Consider the following 22,625-nt stretch of genomic DNA (forward strand, 5'->3'; position numbering starts at 1 on the left):
ATGAATAAGGATCTGAATCAACAATATAGGAAGGCTAGTCTCTAAAGCTCCTGGTAAGCTTCAAATTTGGCAACAGCAAGGGCAAATAATAGTTCCATACCTAATTTATATAACAACTTTCTCAGGAGACATCTAAGTTGTTCTAAAGAATTTAAATAGTTTCATGATAACTTTTGCTATTATATCTACTCTACAGATAATGTATTCAGGCCCAGATAGGATAATTGGCTTATGAAGGGCCCAAGTAGTAGTTTAGTTGCTGAAATGAAAATAGAACTTCCTCTTCCCAGTTAGGGATCGTTCATTCTCTTTATCTCATTGTGTTTTCTGTATAGAAAATCCTTAATAAATTCTTTTGTGTTCATTCATTTCATTCACTCATTCTTCTCCTCAAATGAGATATGTACTCGCAACAAGGCCTTTGATGCTATAAAGGGCTATCACAATAAACACAATTTCTCATTAGCCCAAATTCTGCAAATAAGAATAAATTCATTCTTCAATTTGGTAAAAACAAAAGAACCCTATGCCTTAGGAAGCAAGCAGGTTGTTGTTGTAGTTGTTTTTTAAATTCTGTTCTTTTCTATCACATTTTGGAGATTCTAGAAATTTGGGTTTGTTTCTTTAGAAATGCATGTGAACACAGAGCCTTTTCTTCAGAGCTAGTAGATTTTTAATGGAAAGAGCATTGGCTTTACAGTCAGAAGATCCAGTTCCTGGCCCTGCTCCATTACTTCAGGATTGTGGGCTTTGAGTAACTTACTGAATCTTTCTGTATACAAGTTTCCTCATTGATTAAAATGGGGAAGGTACCTGTATTGCTTAATTCTTGGGATTTTTATAAATACCAAACAAAAAATTACTATAACCATAAAGTACTATGTAAACATTTTGCTATTTCAAACTTTTCTTTGGTATGTTATGTTATGATATGTGGCTCTATATTTTATAGGTTTTTTTCTTTCTTTTTTTAAAAATAATTTTTCCTTTTTAAAGAAAATTTTGTGTGTCCTTTGCTACCTGGCACAGTGGACAGAGTACTAGACCTGGAGTCAGGAAGAACTAAGTTCAAATTTGGCCTCAGACAGTTAGTAGCAGTGTAATCCTAGACAAGTCAAGTAACTTCTATTTGCCTCAGTTTCTCATCTGTAAAGTGGGGGTAATAATTAACAGATATTGATGAGATTTGTTATAATGATCAAATGAGAAATTTGTGAAGTGGTTAGCACAGTGACTGGTACATAGTAAACTACAAAAATGTTAGCTATCATCATCATCATTATTATTACTCAGTGTGCATTCAGTAAGATATTTGTGAAGTGGTTGCAAACTTTTAAAAAGCATTTGCTCAATGTGAACTATTTTTAAGCCTGCATTCTTGCTTCTCTTTTCCTTTCCCCTTCAGTGTTTCATAGTGAGGAAGGAATCTTGGGAACTTGTGTAGTTTTGTTTGGATTTCTATCAAAACAAGGTTACCTCTTTATTTCACTGTGTGAGAAATTATTTAGTTGTATGAACCAACCTTTCATTTCAGAATTCTTGGGTTTCTAAGGTACGGTAAGCCATCATGCAATCTATTTGGATATATGGCCTAATGGACTTGAGACTTTGAAAAGATGGCTTAGTCTGAATAGGACACTAACTTGGTCATTGGGAATCAGAGAATTTGAGAATTGAAAGCTGGTTTAGCAGTGTTTTAATCCACCCTCTTCATTTTAGAGAGGAAGAAATTAAGATCCAGAAAGAAGTGAAGTAACTTGTCTTCTCATGGACATAAAGCTATTTAGTGACCCAGTCTTCTCATTCTCAGCCCAAAGTTCCATACTTACTGCCTTTGCAATTTCTTTTCTGTTCTTCTTGCTGTTATTAAGGAAAATAATTTCATATTTCCCTGCCAAGAAATCAATATAATGCTTGACCATAGAAAAAATAAATTCACAGCAATTTACACTTGTAAGAGATCATCATGATCTTCCAGTCAGATACATGCAAAAAAGTTTCTGCTAAAACCTGCCTGACAAGGAGAAAACCGGCCTCAAGGGGAACTCTTTCCCTTCAGAGGCTTCCCTTTCCACTTTGCAAGAGCTCTAATTGCTAGAAAGTTTCCTTATGGTAATCTAAATTTTCTTCTTGGCAGTTTCCTCTCCATGCTACTAAGCTGTGCTTTCTGGGGCCAAGCAGAACAAGTGTAATTTCTCTTCCACTGTGACAGAAAACAGAAGTCTTTGTTTTCCTAGGTCCCTTTACCTGAACTTCACATGGCACCATCCTTTGGACACTCTTATCAATGTCCTTAAATTATGGTTTCCCGAACTGAATATTATCCTCCAGCTGTGGTTTGACTAGAATACAACCGCACAGTGCAAAGTTGAGCTAGTAAGTGGATATACAATTTTTTGAGTCCCCTTTTCAGAATCTTCACTATATACAACTAAAAAAGAAAAGATGTAGATTAAGCTATTCAGAAAGGAAATTTTGATTTGATTTGCTTAGGCATGGTTGTTGTTACTGTGTACAGTTTCATCATTCAAGAGTATTGATTATCTATAAGTACTATTGTTTAAGTTCCTTACCCCAAGTAAGTAAAGCAGATAGCAGATTTTGCCCCTTGAGAGAAAACTAAAATTCACAACACTGAGAGAAACTGGCATGCTTTTTCATGTACTTGAAGAAGTATATGAAGTAAATAATATATAAGTACTTAGTAAAAACCAGGAGGTACATACCAGAATCATAGAATTTTAGAGCTGAAAGGAACCTTAAAAATTATCCAATACAACCCCTTCATTTTACTCAAGAGGATTCTGTCAATATTTTATATTCTCATTTCATTTCACCCGTGTGCTATTTACTGCTTAGCATGCTACATTTGTATATTTTTAGTACATCAAATCTTCAAGGATCATCAATGTTTCTTGGTTAAAAATTGTTTGTAAAATACATCAGCAGGGCAAGAGTTTCAAATTTATGCACTTTAAAATTGTAAAACTCCCATGAATGAAGTTTTGAGCTGGTGTGTATTTTTCTCAAGTGCCAGCTCTAATAGTTCCCATTGGCATATAGCCACCACACCCTAACAAGAGATTTAGATTCAATGAGAGTCCTTTCCCTTCAGATTGTATCATGTAAGCAGGGATATTCTTTGATGAGATCACTTTCTTGCTCTTTTAAACAGTAAGTATATATATATTATATATATATATATTCATGCACATAAATTAATTTAGGTTCATAAGTATGTACTTGGGTACAGTACAATTAATTGGGCAAATTCTTTAAACTAGCAAATCTAACTGGAAACTGCAATATTCCTGATTTGACTTTTTAATATTACAGTTTGGGATATAGAAGAGGAGAGGATACCTTGCCATAAAAGCAAGCTGACTTTCTCCTGTCTTCTCCCTTTCCTCATTCCCTTAGGGTTCCTCTCCCTCATTTTTAAGGAAAGCTGGGATTAATCTTACTGTGAAGACCTAGTCTGTCTTAAGTTTATTTAATTTTAGTTGCTGACTTAAACCTTCCCATTCCTCCAAATATATAGCAGGTCTGAACATATTTCTTCTTTGTAGTACATTTACTCTTGTAAAATAATGCTGTGATTATAAGGTTTCCTAAATACAATTTTTAAAATGTTAGTAATGACTACATTGCTTCTACCTGCTCTTCTTGGGTAATCACCTTTATTGCACAACTTATCATCATACTGATATTGGTCATAGTGAAACATGTTTTCATCACTTGAAATCCAAGTTTTATTTGCTAGATTGCTAATACCATTTATGTCAGCAACATAAATTAGTATATTTTGCAAGTGGTAAATAGGCTTGAGTTTTCTCAAGACCATGTATTTACAATGAGATTGGGATATGACATTTCAGATATTTTCTTAAATTTTGTGAAAAATAATTTCATGCTTTTATTCAAGTTGCCTTGATGTTTTATATCTCACTTTAAAACATTTTAATGAGCATTGAACTTTAATAAGTAAATACTATTTTAATTATGTAGGTTAGAATTAAATTTGAAAAAAACCTTAAAGATTATCTAGTCTAGTCTTCTCATTTTGTATATGTGGAAGTTGAAGTCCAATAAGTTTAAGTGACTGACTTTATGTCACAAGTTTAATTAATGGTAGAGTCAATATTAAGGTACAAGTTTCCTGAATTTTAATTCAAAATACTTTCTACTGTGTCATATTTCTTTGCAAATATTTGATCCCTATTGCTGTATGTATATACCTGAGTTTGGTGCATACTTCTCCTATAAATAAATATTTTACTGTGAAAATATCTTCATCATACATGATTACTATTATTTGCAGTTAATTTGTAATGATTGGCAAAAAGTTTTATTCAAGATTTTACAAATTACCCATTAGTTGAATTTTCTTTAACATCTAACCCACTTATAGATAGCTATTTCTTTAAAAAGCAATGTTCTTTTGTATGGCAGTAATAGTGAGTTTTAGGTGTTGGGTTTTTTTCTTCCTGACAACAACAGAATTTTAGAACTGGAAGGAATCTTAAAAATTATCCAATACAACCCCTTCATTTTACTCAAGAGGATTCTGTCAATATTTTATATTCTTATTCACTTCACCCATGTGCTGTTTACTGCTTAGCATGCTACATTTGTACATTTTCAGTACATCAAATCTTCAAGGATCATCAATGTTTCTTGGTTAAAAATTGTTTGTAAAATACATCAGCAGAGCAAGAGTTTCAAATTTATGCACTTTAAAGTTGTAAAATATTGATTGCATCAGAATTCCCAAGTGTATGTATAAAAACCAGTGGTTTCAATCTGAATTTCTTTAGCAATTGCAGCAAACATTTCATCATAATTTCATTAGTTAAAAAAAAAACCCACCCAAAACAAAAACAAATGAGGGACCATAAAGTTAACAGTATCTAACACTAAATACTGATTTACAAAATAATGAGTATTGTAAAGATTCAGCAGCAATATATCAGCTTATAGAAAGGTAATTCTTTCAAAATTATTATATTATCAGTGTTAGAAGTATACAGTTAATTGAAATTCTTACATTTGAAAATACTATGAAAATTATAGTAAAAAGAAAAGCTATAGACATATCCTGCTTAAGTTTGGTCCCACCAACATCATTTCACAATAACATTACTAAAACATCATATATAAATCCCAACATAAAGTCACAAAATTTCATTCTAACATAATATAAATTATGTAACTAAAACCTGTGTTATAGAGGGATCAAGGAAAGGAAAGGTTTAAAATAAAAGCTAGTATGTTACCTGGGGTAGAAGGTATAGGATACTTTAGAGTGAGACATTGCTGATGTTGGATTTAAGGGAATGATAATAAGGGAGAAGTCCAGAGTACTGGGTTTGAACAGTGGCAGCCAAGATTCAGGATCACTGGGGGTAAGGAGAGAAAAATGGAGTGAGAGTATTTTAATAATCATTAAAAAATTATTTCCAATTGGAAACTACTATAGCAGAAACTAGGCATTGACCCACACTTAACACCATATACCAAGATAATGTCAAAATGGGCTCGTGATCTAGGGATACAGAATGAGATTATAAATAAATTAGAAGAACATAGGATAGTTTACGTCTCAGACCTGTGGAGAACTAGAGATCATTATTGATCACAAAATAGATAATTTCGATTATATAAAGTTAAAAAGTTTTTGTACAAACAAAACTAATGCAGACAAGGTTAGAAGAAAAGCAATAAACTGGAAAAACATTTTTACATTCAAAGGTTCTGATAAAGGCCTCATTTCCAAAATATAGAGAGAATTGATTCAAATTTATAAGAAATCAAGCCATTCTCCAATTGTTAAATGGCCAAAGGATATGAACAATTTTCAGATGAAGAAATTGAAACTATTTCTAGTCATATGAAAAGGTGCTCCAAATCACTATTGATCAGAGAAATGCAAATTAAGACAACTCTGAGAAACCACTACACACCTGTCAGATTGGCTAAGATAACAGGAAAAGATAATGACAAATGTTGGAGGGGATGTAGGAAAACTGGGACACTGATGCATTGTTGGTGGAATTGTGAACACATCCAGCCATTCTGGAGAGCAATTTGGAACTATGCTCAAAAAGTTATCAAACTGTGCAAACCCTTTGACCCAGCAGTGTTTCTACTGGGCTTATATCTTAAAGGAGGAAAGGGGACCCACAAGTGCAAGAATGTTTGTGGCAACCCTTTTCATAGTAGCAAGAAACTGGAAACTGAATGGATGCCCATCAACTGAAGAGGCTAAATTAAGTTATGGTATATGAATGCTGTGGATTACTATTGTTCTGTAAGAAATGCCCAACATAATGATTTTAGAGAGGCCTGTAGAGACTTATATGAACTGATGCTAAGTGAAATGAGCAGAACCAGGAAATCATTATACACATTATACGTGGCAACTGCAAGATTATATAATGATTACTTCTGATGGATGTGGCTCTCTTCAACAATGAATTGATTCAGACCAGTAATGAATGAATGTTCAGTCCAGAGAGAGGACTGTGGGAACTGAATGTGGACCACAACACAGCATTTTCACTCTTTCTGTTGTTGTTTGCTTGCATTTTTGTTTTCCTTCTCAGTTTTTTTTTTTTAGATCTGATTTTTTTGTGCAGCAAGATAACTATTATATTTGATTTAACATGTATTTTAACATGTATGGGACTACCTGCCATCTAGGGGAGAGGGTGAAAAGGAGGGGAAATTTTGGAACAGAAGATTTTACAAGAGTCAATGTTGAAAAATTATTCATGCATATATTTTGTAAATAAAAAAAAAACTATAACAGAATTTAAAAAAACTATTTCCAGTAAGTTATCATTGTCTTTAGGGGTTACACCTAAACCCCTAAAGCATCAGTCTTGTTGGGGGAGGGAGGTAGAGAGGAGGAATGGAAAGTGTAGCTGAGCAGATGTGGGTACCTGACAATCTACTGAATCACTGCTTAGAGAGAACAGAAAGAATTACTGTATGTTTCTTAGTTAAATTTTAAAAACAAAAATAGTGGGGGAATTCCCCATGAAACAACTTCTAATTCTTTTTGGATCTAGTTTATTTTTTAAAATTCTCTTTTAAAAACTCATACTCCCTCAGAAGCTACTGCTGCAATCTAATGTCACTAACAGAGTTTTTCCTAATAGATTGTTTTCCTATTCTTAATTTCATTCCATAGCTCCTAATTATATCCCTATAATTAGCCTGTTGATTACATCCCTTATAATGTTTCTGCCTCCTTGATGTTTACCCTTCATTTATTTTTATTCCACCTCCTTATTCTCCTATTAAGAACCTATAGCTCTATCCTCATTGTAACACTTGAAGTGATAATAATGGAATTTCTCATACAAAGCTATCAAATAGGGATTCACATAATTGATCCAGTTTTACCAAGGTAGTTGTTTCTTCATTAACTTTATATCTATTTTTCTTTCCCTTTTGACTTAAATGCCTTTCCTGTTAAGATGAGAAATTGTATTAATAGAAAAATTGTATGGTAGACACAGTGGAGCAGCATTCCTTCTCTGAAGATATCAATAGCTTCCTGCCTATTATTAGTGACATTTCATCATTAGTTGAATTAGTTGCTATATCCACAATAGAAGATTTTACCTGTAATATCACATTTACTGCATTACAAGACACATGACTGATCCAGTGGCAACTTGATAGAAGGAGGAAAAAATTGAAGTCAGAAGGTCAAAATACGAAGTGTAATTCTAATACTACCTGATAGATCATGGAGAAGTCATTGAATTTCTTTTAGCCTCAGTTTATTCATCTTCCAACATAAAATATGAAAAGTTTAAAATCATTTCTCTGATCTCACAGGAGAAACAGAACCAGATTTTTTTGTTGTTATTGCTGGGTTATTTCTTTTTTCTTCAGAAGTTTCTTCTTTATGGTTCAAATGTTCTAAAACCTCATGTTTTCATCAGAGATTGATGATAACAATAAGGGAAAATTTATTGTTTCAAGAAACCCTAAAAGACAGGCTTTTTGGAACCTTGGGTAAACAAGACACTTTAGCAAGCTATGAATCAAGATCTAGGCTAATACCACGTTCAATACTATTTAGATTTCACTGTGTTTCTTCCTCCCATTAAATCCTAAATACATTGTCAGTTAATTTCCTGCTACAACTTGTCAATTATTCCCAGGAGTACATGCTTAGAAAAGGAAAACACTGCAGTTCTGAACATCTTTGGGTGTGGGTAACGGAAGAGAATGTATCCCACAGGAACTATATTATCAAGCATTGTTCATATCAAGGAGAAAGTTTTTTTAGAGTGTGATTCCTCAATGTTTACAAATGCTCACAGTGACTCTGACCCAGTGCACACAATTGGCAAGAGATAGTGTCCTAAGTTCTTACTAGTAAGTCTGCCTTTGCATATAATGAAAATTCTAAAAGAAAAAAGGAGAGACTTAAAGGTAGTATTTCCTTGGAGACTTTTACTTGGTTCTATGGCTTTTAATAATGTGTCCCTTTAGTCCTGTTGCATTGCCATGATTCTTCTTTCATTCTGTGGCCCTTTCAGGTTTTTTCCCTTTTCCCTTTCCACGTTTGACAGGATTTTTTGCTTTATGTTATATATTGGTTTTACTTCATAGAAGACACTGAAAAATTAAAACATGACAAGGCCACAAGAGCAAATCTGATAACTCATGTGTTTTTGGGAGTCCCCAGGAGCTCTGACCACTGTTTGGCCTTAATTACACATTAAAATTTGGAGCTTAAATTTTGAATAGCTGCTTCAAAGTTATTGTTTGATGTGATAGTCAAGCGCTCTTTCTCTCTCTCTCTCCCTCCCTCCCTCCCTCTCTCCCCTCCCCTTCTCTCTCCAACCCCCCTCCCCCCTCTCTCTATGTCTCTTTCTCTCCCATTATCTGTCTGTCTGTGTGCTGGTCTTATCTTGAAGCAGCACATAATTGTACACTCATCTTCTTTTGCCAGTTTAACTTTTTGGGTTTGTAAATTCATTTATGAAGAACCTGTGCCACCAGAAGGGGTTTCCCACAACTCCCTGCCCTGCGCTGAACCTCATCATTTGGCTCCCTGACGGAGAATCAAGGGGAGTTGAACCTTATCACAAAGCATGAATTATATTTACTTTCTTTCTTGTCATTTGTCTTTCTCATCCAAAGGGAGTTCAGGATGAGCAGATATATGCGATGTTGGGTCCTATAAATTGGTTGTCTTTTTACAAAATTAATTATTGAATTAAAAGCTAAAGTATCCTGTCCCATGATGTTAAATAAATTTGTATGGTTTTTCAGTAACCTTTGGCTTTATATCAGATATCAGCCATTTCATCATTGATGTTCCTATTTCAAAATTAGTAGCCATTTCAACTTTTACTAAGCTCCAACCTAATCTAAACCATATAATTCCAAAGGGAAATTCTCTTGATATACTACTGCAAAACAATATTCAATGTAGTTCCTTTTTTAAAAACTGGAAATAAATTAAACTTTGCCGAGGCTATCAAACTTATATTTTCCCTAAAATTTCTGTTGTAATCCAGTTTTTTTTTGTTTGTTTGTTGGGGGGGGTTGTACTTGGGCAAGGAATGGTATCTAAGGAGGTGGTAATGAAGGTGAAGGAGGAGGAGAAGGAAATGATGAAGGAGGAGAAGCTAAATGAGAAGGAGGGGGAGGAGGAGATGATGGTAGAAGTAATGGAGAAGGCGGAGGTGGTGGAGGAAATGGAGGTGGTGGAGGACAGGAGGAGGAATAGACATGTGGTTTAGATAATACTAGCAGATGGATGCAAAACTATTTCAACAGACTTGTTAAAAGAGAAGATTAGTGGGATTAATGCCATCACCTTATGGTGTTTACCTTTTTTATGAATGATTTAAATAAAAACAAAAAAGCATATTCATCCAATTGTGGGAGGATAGTGAATGACCTAGGTAAGATAGGTTAGAACTTTGGGCAAAGTATGAGATGAAACTTGATAGGGATAAATATAAAATACTTAGGTGCCCAAAATCAGCTTAATAATTTCTAAAAAGAGAGGCATCATTAGGCAGCAGTTTGCCTGAGTAAGAAGCTAGATGTTCTAGTGTACTGCAAATTCAACATGAATCAATATTGTGATGTGGCTGACACAAAAACTAAGACAATCTTAGGATGCTTTGAGAGGTAAGCATCTCTCTTACTTTCAACAGAGAAGTAATAACTCTCTTAGACTCTGTCCTTAGAAGAAATTATCTGGAGTATTGTATTCAAGTTCAGGCACTGCATTTTGGAAGGATGTTATTGATAAGCTGGAAAATATCCAGAGGAAGACATTCAGATGATCACCTTTGAATCTAAGATCCATGATCATCAGGTGAAGGAAATGGGAAGTATTTAGCCTGGAAAAAGTGAAGACTAGGTAGAGACACAATAGATAAATGTCTTCAAGTATTTGAAGACTGTCAAATGGAGGAGAGATTAGATGTTACTTCCTGGACTTGAAGGGACAGACCATGAGTAATGGATAGCTGTTACCAAAGTATAAATTTAGGTTTGATATTAGGAAAATTTTCCTAATAAGTAGAGCTGTCCAAAAGTGGGTTAGACTACTTTGGGAGGTGATGGGTTCCCCCTCATTGGCAGTTTTCAAGATAACTACTTGTTAAGTATGTTCTCTTTGAAATAGACTTGATGGCTGGTATTCCTTCAAAAACTCCAATTCTGTGATCATTATTTTGTTTTTCTACATCAGTGGATTCTGAGAGCCACAAAGGAGTAACTACTTATCCTAAAATACAGCATCTTTGAGTAGTAAAAGTAAAATTATATGTGACCACAAGTTCAATAAACATTTTACACCATACAGGAAGGATTTGTAAAGTATTTCCTTCATGTGCTACTAATTTACAGGAAAGAGATGCTTTTAAAAAAAAAAATGTGTGCATGCCTAATTGAAAAAGTACATGGTAATCAACTTTTATTCCTGGCTTTCATACAACAGGCTGACTAACATGGTAGCCAAATTTAGGTTGCCTGAGGACAGACTACTTACTGACTAATACTAGGTCTGTGTGTGGCCATGACCAAATGTATTTTCTGACCACAAGACCATGTCTGGATTCTCCTTTGTAATTACCGCATAGCCTACTATAATTGTAAGACATATATTTACTTCCTGCCTTTGCTGTGTAGTTGTGTCCAAGAATCTGAACTGAACTGGAAATGTAGATCTCAATGTGATCTTCCTAAAATTTGGAATTGTCCAATGAATGGGGTGCATGTTTGGATATAATTGTGTATGTATATGTACATATGTATGTATGTTTTAAATACATGTTTTGCCCCAGCTTTCTACATTCAGGTTAGGCAATTAACAGTTTTTGATATTTAGATCAGGGGTCCTAAATCTTTTTTGTGTCGTGGACCCTTTTGGCAATCTAGTGGAATGTTTGGAACCATTCTCAGAATAATGTTTTCAATGAATGAAATAAATTACATGAAATTACAAGGGAAACCAATTATGTAGAAATAGTTTTCAAAATGTTTTTAAAAGCTTAATTCATGAGCCCAAGATTAAGAACTCCTGGTTAAAATGAAACCATTTATTAAGCAACAGTGAATCAAAAACCATACCCAGCCAAGGAAGAGGTAACAACTCATTCTGTGATCTTGAGCAAATACATCTATTTCCCCTCTGTGAATCTATTTCCTCATTTATGAAAAAAAGATCTTGGTGGTTTGACTGAATTCTAAAATCCTTTCTAGCTCCCCTAGACTGGAGCATTTTTGTAGTAGCTCTATGTTCCCCCACCTGTCTTTTGATGTGTTTCCAGTGTTTTCATGTTCTTTTCATGTCTTGAGGTCACCTGAGTTATTGTATATAAACAACTGACAGAGGCAGATTTTTTTGTTTGTTTATAAAACATTTTAGAATCTCTGAGTTTATGCCTTGTCTTTTACATTTTTTCTCTTGCCTTTCTATAATTTTTTCCCCACTGTTTTGGGAATTATCATTCTGGTTTTGTATTTTTTCCAAATGGACAAACATGTTGGTAGAATTCTTTTTATATCATTTTAAATAAACATAGCTTCGAACTGAAGAAAACGTGTCTCTAAGAGACTTTTATCTTTGCAAAGTCCTCTGTGTTTTAGTCCCAATCTTTAAACTATTAGTCACCATTAACACTCTTCCTCATTCTCAGTTTTGCTCACCTTCTCCTTTCATGATCCCTGATGTCATTCATCACCTATAGTAGTTTTCAAGTTCCCTACTCATTCTTCCCTCTTCATGGGTATCATATTTGCATTATCCTTGCTTGCTTCCTCAACATTCTGAAATTCAGAAAAAAGCCTAAGGCCGATTTTATTGCCCTTGGCATATGTTTTCCATTTATGATTATACTTCCCAGAGTGATAGAATAGGAAGAATATCAAGCTCTGGAATTAGAGGACCCTGTTTCAGATTTTACATATGATTCTTAGCTGTGTAAACTTGGACAAGTTCAAGTTATGTAACCTCTCCAGGACTCAGTTTCCTCATCTGTAAAATGAGGTGATGGGATTAGATGGCTTCTGAGGTTTCTTACAGTTCATCTGGATCTCTGCCAGAGGCTCTTCTCAGCCTGTCTCACCATCCTAGTGCCTTCCCTTTGAGATTATCTTCCATTTATACTGTATAGATCTTGTATATGTATAATGTTTTGCATATTCTTGCCTACATTAGAATGTGAGCTCCTTGAAGACAGGGACTATGTTTCTGCCTTCTTTGTATCTCCAAGGATTGGTATAATGCCTGGCACATAATAACTAAATGCTAGTTGACTAACCAACTAGCTTTATACTCCTATGATTTTCCTGCATTTAACTTGACATGATAGAAAATCAAAAGTTTGACATCACATTGAAATACTCTCTACAAGAATTGACTCTAATTTATAAGAAATCAAGTCATTCTCTCCAATTGATAAATGGTCGAAAGATAGGAACAGACAATTTTCAGATGATGAAATTGAAACTATTTCTACTCATATGAAAGGGTGATCACTATTGATCAAAGAAATGCAAATTAAGACAATTCTGAGATACCACTACACATCTTTCAGATTGGCTAAAATAATAGAAAAAGATAATGACGAATGTTGGAGGGGATGCAGAAAAACTGGGACATTGATACATTGTTGGTAAAACTGTGAATGGATCCAACCATTCTGGAGAGCAATTTGGAGCCATGCTCAAAAAGTTATCAATGCAATCCAGCAGTGTTACTACTAGGCTTATATCCCAAAGAGTTCTTAAAGGATCTTAAGAAAGGGACCCACATGTGCAAAAATGTTTATGGCAGCCCTTTTTGTAGTGGCAAGAAACTGGAAACTGAATGGATACCCATCAATTGGAGAATGGCTGAATAAATTGTGGATATGAATGTTATGGAGTATTATTGTTCTGTAAGAAATGACCAGCAGGATGAATACAGAGAGACTTGGAGAAACTTACATGAACTGATGTTAAGTGAAATGAGCAGAACCAGGAGATAATTATATACTTCAACAACAATACTGTATGAGGATAAATTCTGATGGAAGTGGCTATCTTCGGCAATGAGAAGATCCAATTCAGTTCCAATTGATCAATATTGGATAGAACCAGCTATACCCAGAGAAAGAACACTGGGAAATGAGTGTGGACTGCTTGCATTTTTGTTTTTCTTCTCAGGTTATTTTTACCTTACTGAATCCGAGTTTTCTTGTGCAACAAGAGAACTGTACAAATATGTACACATATATTGTATTTAAGTTGTACCTTAACATGTTTAACATGTATGAGACTGCCTACCATCTAGGGGAGGAGGTGGAGAGAAGGGAAAATTGGAGCAGAAGTGATTGCAAGGGACAATGTTGAAAAATTACCCATGCATATATGTTCTCTCAAGAAAAAGCTATAATTTAAAAAAATATTCTCTACAATCAACCCTGAAGGGGTATATCTTTTCATCTTTTTGGTCTGGTGCTATTTCTGGTGCCAGATATTAAATAGAAAAAAAGCAATTCTGCCTCTATCTGTCATTCAAAAGGGGGAGAAGTCAGCTGATGGAGTGGACAGCTCACTGACCTTGGTTTTAGAACAGCCAGTGTCATTTCTCAGTTCTACCACATGTCAGCCCCAGAGACCTTGGTTCCTTCACCTCAATGAACTTCAGTTTCCTCAGATATAAAATGAATACAATAGTTCTACTTATCTCACAAAGTTGTAGTGAGGATTAAATGAGCTAATTTTCATAAATACTTTACAATCATAAATGATTAAATAAATGTGAAGTGGTATTTTTTTTAAGATTTTCTTGTTCAGAATTTATATATAATCATGATCTATATCCTACAGAGATATTTTAAATATATAATATCAGAATATTTCTGTAGAACAATATGGAATATTGTTATATATATTATATAATAGAATATATTATATAAGTAGTTTAAATTACAATTTTTAAGTGCATAGAACTTGTGACTTTTTGACCAATAAAAACATTTTTCTTGTTTGTATTTTTGTCACAGGTGGACTCCTTGTAGACCCAACAGATGATGACTCAGAAGAACAAATAGATGAAGATATGATTGTGACCCAAAGTCAGACCAACTTCATTTGTCCCATTACTCAGGTACTTTGCCTTAAAAATATATTTTTTTGATAGACAAGGTACTTACTGACTTGCCCACCCAATCAAAAAAAGTGATTTGGTTTCATATTTAGAGTAGAGAGTGGAGGAAATTGAATAATAAGATAGAAGCTCAAGTAGGAGTATAGGAATAGTCAGCAAAATGAAGTGCTTACTAGTTTTCTGACTGCCAGTCAGTCAAAAAGTCTAGAAACAGTTCTGCATTGTCCAGTGTTGGTGGGTTGCTTTAGTAATTGTTATCTTACCCTGCACGAATGGAAAATTAAATATAAAAAGACTAGTGTTTGAAATCCCAACTCCTGACAATAGTAATTTAGTGAGCTGACTGGAAGGTGGTAGTCATCATTCCTGTAAGCCTAATCTTCTTGATTACAGTTGGAAATGAAGAAACCAGTGAAAAATAAAGTATGCGGACACACCTATGAAGAGGAAGCCATTAGAAGAATCATTGAGTCGAAACACAAAAGAAAGAAAAAGGCATGGTAAGTTCACAAGGAAGAAAAAAGCTATAGCTCTTTCCTTTACCATAGCAAACCCAAAGCATTTTGGTCAAGCAAATATTTTGAACTTGGCAGAGCCAGAGGAAGGAATACTTAAATATCCATTCTCAATCATATTCAGCTCAATAGTTGCATAAACATGAAAGCTAACTCTGTAAAAATAATACGTGAGGGGAAATTTTATAAATTGCTCAGGAAGGGTGTGGAAAAAGAGCAAGTTATTCAGAAAGCAGAGCAGAATTATGTAGTGTAAAGAGCATTGGACAGAGCATCAGAAGACCCAAATTCACATCTATAAACTAAATCCTTCAGTAAAGGAAATATTTTTCTTCTTATGAGCCTCAGTTTTCTTATATCTGAAATGGGGAGGGGTTGAATGGATAATCTCCAAGACTTTTTTGAAATTTAAACTCACTTTTATGATCTAAATCTAGAGCTACAAGGCATGTCAGAGACTATCTGTAGTCTAATTCCCTGATTTTACAAATAAGGAAACATACCCAAGGTGGTAAATGATGATTGCCCAAGGTCACAAAGTAAATGATAGAGGTAAAATTTAAATTGAAATATCAACTATCTATAAAAGGAAAATAAGAATTGTAAGGAAAGGGCCTTTTAGACTTTAAAATGTAGTTAAAGGAGTTGAATTTTTTCATCATTACTAATTTAGTACCAGGAAAGAATAGGCATGGTCAAATTGAATTCAGTACAATTCTGATCTCAATCTGATATCAAGGGATAACCTTTGAATGCATTCTTCTACTAGGGCCTATAAATAAGAGGAGAATCTGCCTATGCTCAGTTTCTTAATGAATTTAGGAATAGGGGGGAGAGATTCTGAAACAGTATATTCTGCTGCTTATTCAGTATTTATTTGGAACAATCAGCAATGATTTTTTTTAAAGTTTCTCCCATATTCTAGTCATTGGAAATTTAAAGACAAAAGTGAAATAATCCCTGCCTTCAAAGAGCCTACATTCTAATTGGAGATATAGCAGCTAGACTTGCTGAATACATACAACTTAGTTTTGGGACAGCATCACTAACAGCTGATAGGATCAGAAGAAGTTTTGTGTACAAGGTAACACTTGAGCTGAGTCTTTGAGGAAGACAAGAATTCCAAGAGGCCAAAGTGAAGAGGAAAAGCTTTCCCAATATGAAGATAGCCACTCAAGAAATACAGAGAGAGGACTTGAAAGTGTTATGTCAAATGGAAATAATGTCAGGAGAGAAATGATGTGTAGGGAGTCTAGAAAAGTAGAAAGTAAATATCTTGTGAAAAGTTCAACATGATAAGACAAAGGATGATCCTAGGGTAATAGGAAACCACTGAAATTTTAATAGAAGTAAGGACTTAAATGTGGTGGATAGTTGAAGTAGATAGCAATAAAATAATGTTATGGTTTTTAATTTACCTGAATAATCTGTTTCTACCATGAACCTGCCTATCCACTACTTTCAAAAGTTATTTATAAATGTGTTTTAAATGCTTTTGTTTTTGCTTGAATGCAAATTAGGAGGACCCTAGATGAAACTATTGCCAAGACATTGCAAGGTCTACCCTTTTTAAGCTGAAGAATTAGAGAACTCTGGGATAGATAATTCATTGGCAGGATGATTAGAATCATGGTTTGGTAAATGGAAGAGAATGGCAGTCTATATCATGACTTCTTTAATAGTAGTTGCTAGAGTATTGACAGATGTAGGCTGTTGTATAAGGGGTTGTACAGAAATGAGTTGAAATACCATAATCACTTCCTAATAGATGAAAAACTCATGTTACCCTTAATTATGACAAGAAAAGTGAAATAATGCTATCAAAACTAGAAATAGTCTTATGGTATACATAATGAAATAAAATGCAGGTGCAACAAAGGGTAAATGAAAAGTAGAGGGTAGAAATGTGGTATTGAAGAAAGGGAAATGAACTTTGGGGAGTTCAAGTATGAAATCCCCTTAATAAAATATGAAGAGAATAAAAAGGTAGGGAAATAACAACAGATATTAGAAGAGAAGTAGAGAATTGTGAACAACCTATAGAGTTGAATTTCCATACAGGGACAAGGAGAAAGGTCACGTCAGGGATTGCCCATTTCTTGCAAAAACCATAAATAAACCAACTTAATTCACATAAAAAAAGAAAAGAAAAGAAATTGGGAGGAATCCTGTTAATAAATCCATGTCTCTCTGATTCCCTAAAAAAAAAAAAAAACACTTTTGGAGATATTAATGTCAGTTACATTCCTCAGAACTTTTTCTTATCATTATCTGTTCTCCTCTCTCTCTCTCTCTCTGATCATAAAAGATGGAATATCCCTTGCTTCTTAATAAAGTTAATTTCTCCTATATCTTTTTCATTGCCCTACTTTTTTTCCAGGGAACATCTCTCTTTATATATCTTTTTAAATTATTTTAAGTTAAATTTTAATGTTTTTCAACTTACAAGTATTTTTTACCTCATGTGCATTGGATAGGAAAGGACCCTTATAACAAATGCTAAAGTGCAAATGATTATGTTTGTGTGCCTGGGATGGAAGAGGTTCTAGAAGTCAGCATAGCAGAATCTAAACTTGTGTGAGTCCAAGAACAGTTGCCAGCTGGCAACTCTGTTACTTTTGAGCCATTTTGAGGTCATCAATCCTTAACTCAGTAGGGATCTGTATACCCACAGGATACTTTAGGTACAGCAATTGTGGTCCCCTAGGCTGAGTACTAAGAGAGAAACAACTTGAGAAACAATTGACAGGTTTGTGGAATGGGGTCCACATTCCACAGTAGCAGAGTGGGGTCTCACTTCTAACTTCAAGCCCAATTTGAAGAATAACTAGGGCAGGAATATTAGGCCAAACAAAAGCCCTCAATTCTGTCAGAACCTGCAGAGCCCTCCATAGCAATCAAGTCCAATAGTAATTTATTGAAACTCCAAACAGGGCAAGCTCTAAGGCTTATTGTTCAAACCCAAACCCAGGTCAAGAACATGTAGAGCCCAAACCAAGGGACAAGTCCAAAGTCAGGAAATATCCTGGAAAAATTAACAAACAAAAAAAAAGAATGTTGCTATAAATGTTATTGTGAAGTCCAAGTTAGCTCTCTAGAGGCCTCAAGAATAGCCAGAATCAGGATAAATAAAAGTCCTTGGTCTTTAGGAAGAGAAGTGAAGGAAACAGACAAACTGCCACAGGCTTGCCACCAACCTCTCTCCTCATCCTGCCACAAAGTGAGTCTGCCTCATCTCACACCACCCTGTAATCCCTCCTACGATTATCTGTATACACCAAACATCAAGCCAACACATAATAGTGAGAAAGGCCATTTTTCCAAACATATGCTAATAGAGTTATTGTCCAGTAGATAATTAGTGTAGTTGTAGGAAGCTGTAGAAAGGAAAGCTGTAGGAAGCTGTATTTTATCTTTCCAGATGATCTTCAAAATCTTAGACAATTCAAATGCTACAATAAGCAGGCCAGTCTTAGGTGAAACACACACCTTTTCTAGCCCCTTTCTGTGATGACCACGTATTTTAAAATCAGCCGGAGTCAGGAATTCAGGTTAGGGGAAAATCGTCAATCTTTACTCTCAGTAGAGATGAAGAAAGATCGGAGGTAGAAGGGAATCGGCAATAGCAATGTATGCAGCTGATTCAAGAAGCTAGCTAGACTAGAAGCCACCAGAACAGAACCCAGCCAGCAATCTCTCCCAGCCTCTCTTCCTGCCCCTCCGCCTCCATCCACCAAAATTGTCATTTCCTATACAACATATCAGGACTTGCACAGAGAGTGGGCGGGGGCCATTCTTTCTCCAAGCATGTATATTAATAGAGTATGGTCCAATTACTATTTAGCCTCACATGCTTGGGACCTCAGTGCATCAACTCAAGCCTCAGCCCATTACACCTTTCTCACACCAAGAGGTGAGCATGGGGAAAACATTTTTTACAGTCAAAGAATCTGATAAAGGACTCATTTCCAAAATATATAGAGAATTGACTCTAATTTATAAGAAATCAAGTCTTTCTCCAATTGTTAAATAGTCAAAGGATATGAACAGACAATTTTCAGACAAAGAAATTGAAACTATTTCTAGCCATATGAAAAGATGCTCCAAATCATTATTAATCAGAGAAATGCAAATTAAGACAACTCTGAGATACCACTACACACCTGTCAGACTGGCTAGAATGACCAGGAAAGATAATGCAAAATGTTGGAGGGGATGTGGGAAAACAGGGACATTGATACACTGTTGGTGGAACTGTGAATGGATCCAACCATTCTGGAGAGCAATTTGGAACTATGCTCAAAAAGTTATCAAACTGTGCATACCCTTTGATCCAGCAGTGTTACTACTGGGCTTATATCCCAAAGAGATCTTAAAGAAGGGAAAAGGTCCTGTATGTGCACAAATGTTTGTAGTAGGTTTCTTTATAGTGGCCAGAAAGTGGAAACTGAGTGGATGTCCCATCAATTGGAGAATGGCTGAATAAATTGTGGTACATGAATATTATGGAATATTATTGTTCAGTAAGAAATGACCAGCAGGATGATATCACAAAGGCCTGGAGAGACTTATACGAACTGATGCTGAGTGAAATGAGCAGGACCAGAAGATCATTATATACTTCAGCAACAATTCTATATGATGATCAATCCTGATGGACCTGGCCATCCTCAGCAAAGAGATGAACCAAATCAGTTCTAATAGAGCAGTAATGAATTAAACCAGCTACACCCAGCGAAAAAACTCTGTGAGATGACTATGAATCACTACATAGAATTCCCAATCCCTCTATTTTTGTCCGCCTACATTTTTTATTTCCTTCATAGGCTAATTGTAAACCATTTCAAAGTCCGACTCTTTTTGTACAGCAAAATAATGTTAGGACATGTATAGTTATATTGTATTTAATTTATACTTTAACATATTTAACATGTATTGGTCAACCTGCCATCGGGGGAGGGGGGAATGGAGGGAAGGAGGGGAAAAATTGGAACAAAAGGTTTGGCCATTGTCAATGCTGTAAAATTACCCATGCATATAACTTGTAAATAAAAAACTATAATAAAAAAATAAAAATTAAAAAAAAGAGATCAGCAGGCCATCCTTTATAAAGGCTGCTCAGACACTGGGAGGGCAGTTGAATCCTGCTGCTGCTTCAGTCCAGTGAGAAGATGGCCCTGTGACCTGGACTGCCTGTGTGCAGTGGTAATTACAGCTCCCTTTGTATCCCTACCTGCTGCTTTATCATTTTATCTATCACCACAGGACCTTGAAGTAGGGAAAAAATGGCAAAATGGTGTGGGTGCTATCTTTTAATTCATTTGTAAATTGAAATTGAGGCAGAAATAGCAGAGTTGTCAGCCACACTCTTTTTTTCCAAAGTCTCTGGAGTCCTGTGGAAGGACAAAGTTAGGATGACTGCGAATGCAGGAATGATCTTGGTATATGTCTGACTAAGCTCCTGCTTCAGCTGCCATCATGGCTATTGGGAACAAATTGTTCTAATTCTCCCATTCAACCAGGAGAAAGACTCCACATGCTCCTCATGAGGAGAGAGAACCTCCCCAATTCATTGAAGGGTTTAAGACCCCTCTGTTCCCCTCAACCTGGGTTAGCCCATCTACCAAAATAGTTTGCCAGATTGTGACTACTATGCAATGCCAGAGTTTCTTGGAGCCAGAGAGGAGAGTTGGGTGAATCAAATGGGCTATCAATGGAGAAAAGTGGAAGAACACACCCTATACCCCATGTAATAGTGACAAGGAGGTTCAAGACCCAAAATCAAAAGAAGATAATGTAGAAGGAATTTACATTCTAGCGTGGAAATATTACATGCAAAAAGAAGCTGAAAATAAAAAAAAATATATATATATATATAATTAGGGGCATGATAGAGAAGTCCAGGGAGAGTGCAATCTCGTTTTGCTTGACAATACACATTCATAATAAGGATTTTGTTTTCATTTTTCATGAGAGGAGTGGTAGAAGAGAGTAAAAATAGATTTTTGCTGATTGAAAAAAGAGGTTGGTTTTTTTTTTAAATCTGTTTCTCACTCTGTTAGTCTTCCTATCTGAAAGGGGAGCAGCATTCTTTATCATCAGCCCCCTCAAATCATGATTACTCTTTATATAGATCAGAGTTCTTAAATATATTAATGTTAAGAGTATAAAATTTCCCCATGGTTCTGCTTACTTCACTAAGTTCATATAAATCTTCTTAAGTTTCTCTGAAACCATCACTCATTATAGCCATAGTAGTATTTGATTACATTCATATACTACAAATTGTTTAGCCATTCCCAATTAAATGGATATCCCCTATGGTCTCTCATGTATCTTCCAACTCTTACTTTCCACTAACTCCTCATCTACCTACAAATGTGTTCTAGTTCCCCAATCAAAAAAATTTTTTTTGGAAATTTTTAAGTGTTATCCAGCTTCTGTCTTTGATATCACTTCTTCTATATCACCCTCCATTTCCTCAAACCTTTATAATTTGACTTCTGCTTGTATCCCTCTGCTGAAACATCTCCCCAAAACCTGTTGATCAGTGATCTAATCATCAAAAAAGCAGTGGGTTTTTTTATCTTTATAATTCTCCCCTTAATTTGTTAATGCTGTTAACCAGTCTCTTTCAAAATTATTTTTCCTCCTTTGAAGAAATCATTCTCTTCTAATTTTCCTTCTTTTTCTAACCCTTTTCTTTTTTAATTTTCTTTTTTTTTTTTTTCATTTTATATAACTATTTCCTTTCCCTTTCATCTCCTCTCAAACTTCAGTGGGATGGAGAAGGAAGGGTAAGCAGAAAGTAAAATAAAATTCTTTTAACAAATGTGCAGAATCAAAATGAATTCCTACATTGTCTATGTTCCACCACCACCATCCCCCCAAAAAAGTGTATATCTCCTTCCCTGAGTCTCTCTGTCAGCCATTCCCTAACTGATAGGCAGCCTTCTTAGTTTCTACTTCCTGGCCTTAAAAAGGAGCTGCTAATAATCATTTTTTTGCAAATATGAGTCATTCTGATCATTCTTTGATCTCTTTATAAGCCTAGTAGTAGTATCCCAGAAATGTGCAATTTAGTAATTTGGGAACATAGTCCCAACTTGCTTTCCAAAATGACTGTATTCATTTACAGTTCCACTAACAGTGCATTAATAATTTGCCTACTTTCCTGCAGCTCCTGCAGCAATGTTCATTTTCCCTTTTTGTCAACTTTGTCAGTATAATAGATCTGAGGTGAAACCTCAGAGTTCTTTTCATTTGTATTTTCTATTTATTAGTGATATGGGGCATTTTTTCTTTTTTTTTTTATTATAATAAGTTTTTATTGACAAAACCCATGCCAGGGTAATTTTTTACAACATTATCCCTTGCACTCACTTCTGTTCCAATTTTTCCCCTCCCTCCCTCCACTCCCTCCCCCAGATGGCAAGCATGGACCATTATTTTCATATGGCTATCTA

The 22,625-nt window shown here is 35.1% G+C and overlaps 1 protein-coding gene across 2 annotated transcripts in view; it reads left to right on the forward strand.

Annotated features, from left to right (window-relative positions):
* NSMCE2 (NSE2 (MMS21) homolog, SMC5-SMC6 complex SUMO ligase) overlaps positions 1-22,625 on the forward strand; it is a 232,832-nt gene that overhangs the window by 204,815 nt on the left and 5,392 nt on the right. For both annotated transcript variants that reach the window (XM_031947191.1, XM_031947190.1), the window contains 2 exons: positions 14,541-14,644; positions 15,038-15,144. In XM_031947191.1, the coding sequence (XP_031803051.1) occupies positions 14,541-14,644; positions 15,038-15,144 (211 nt within the window). The remainder of the gene's footprint in view (positions 1-14,540; positions 14,645-15,037; positions 15,145-22,625) is intronic.

This window comes from Sarcophilus harrisii, chromosome 1 (assembly GCF_902635505.1).
Source record: "Sarcophilus harrisii chromosome 1, mSarHar1.11, whole genome shotgun sequence".
Taxonomy (NCBI): domain Eukaryota; kingdom Metazoa; phylum Chordata; class Mammalia; order Dasyuromorphia; family Dasyuridae; genus Sarcophilus; species Sarcophilus harrisii.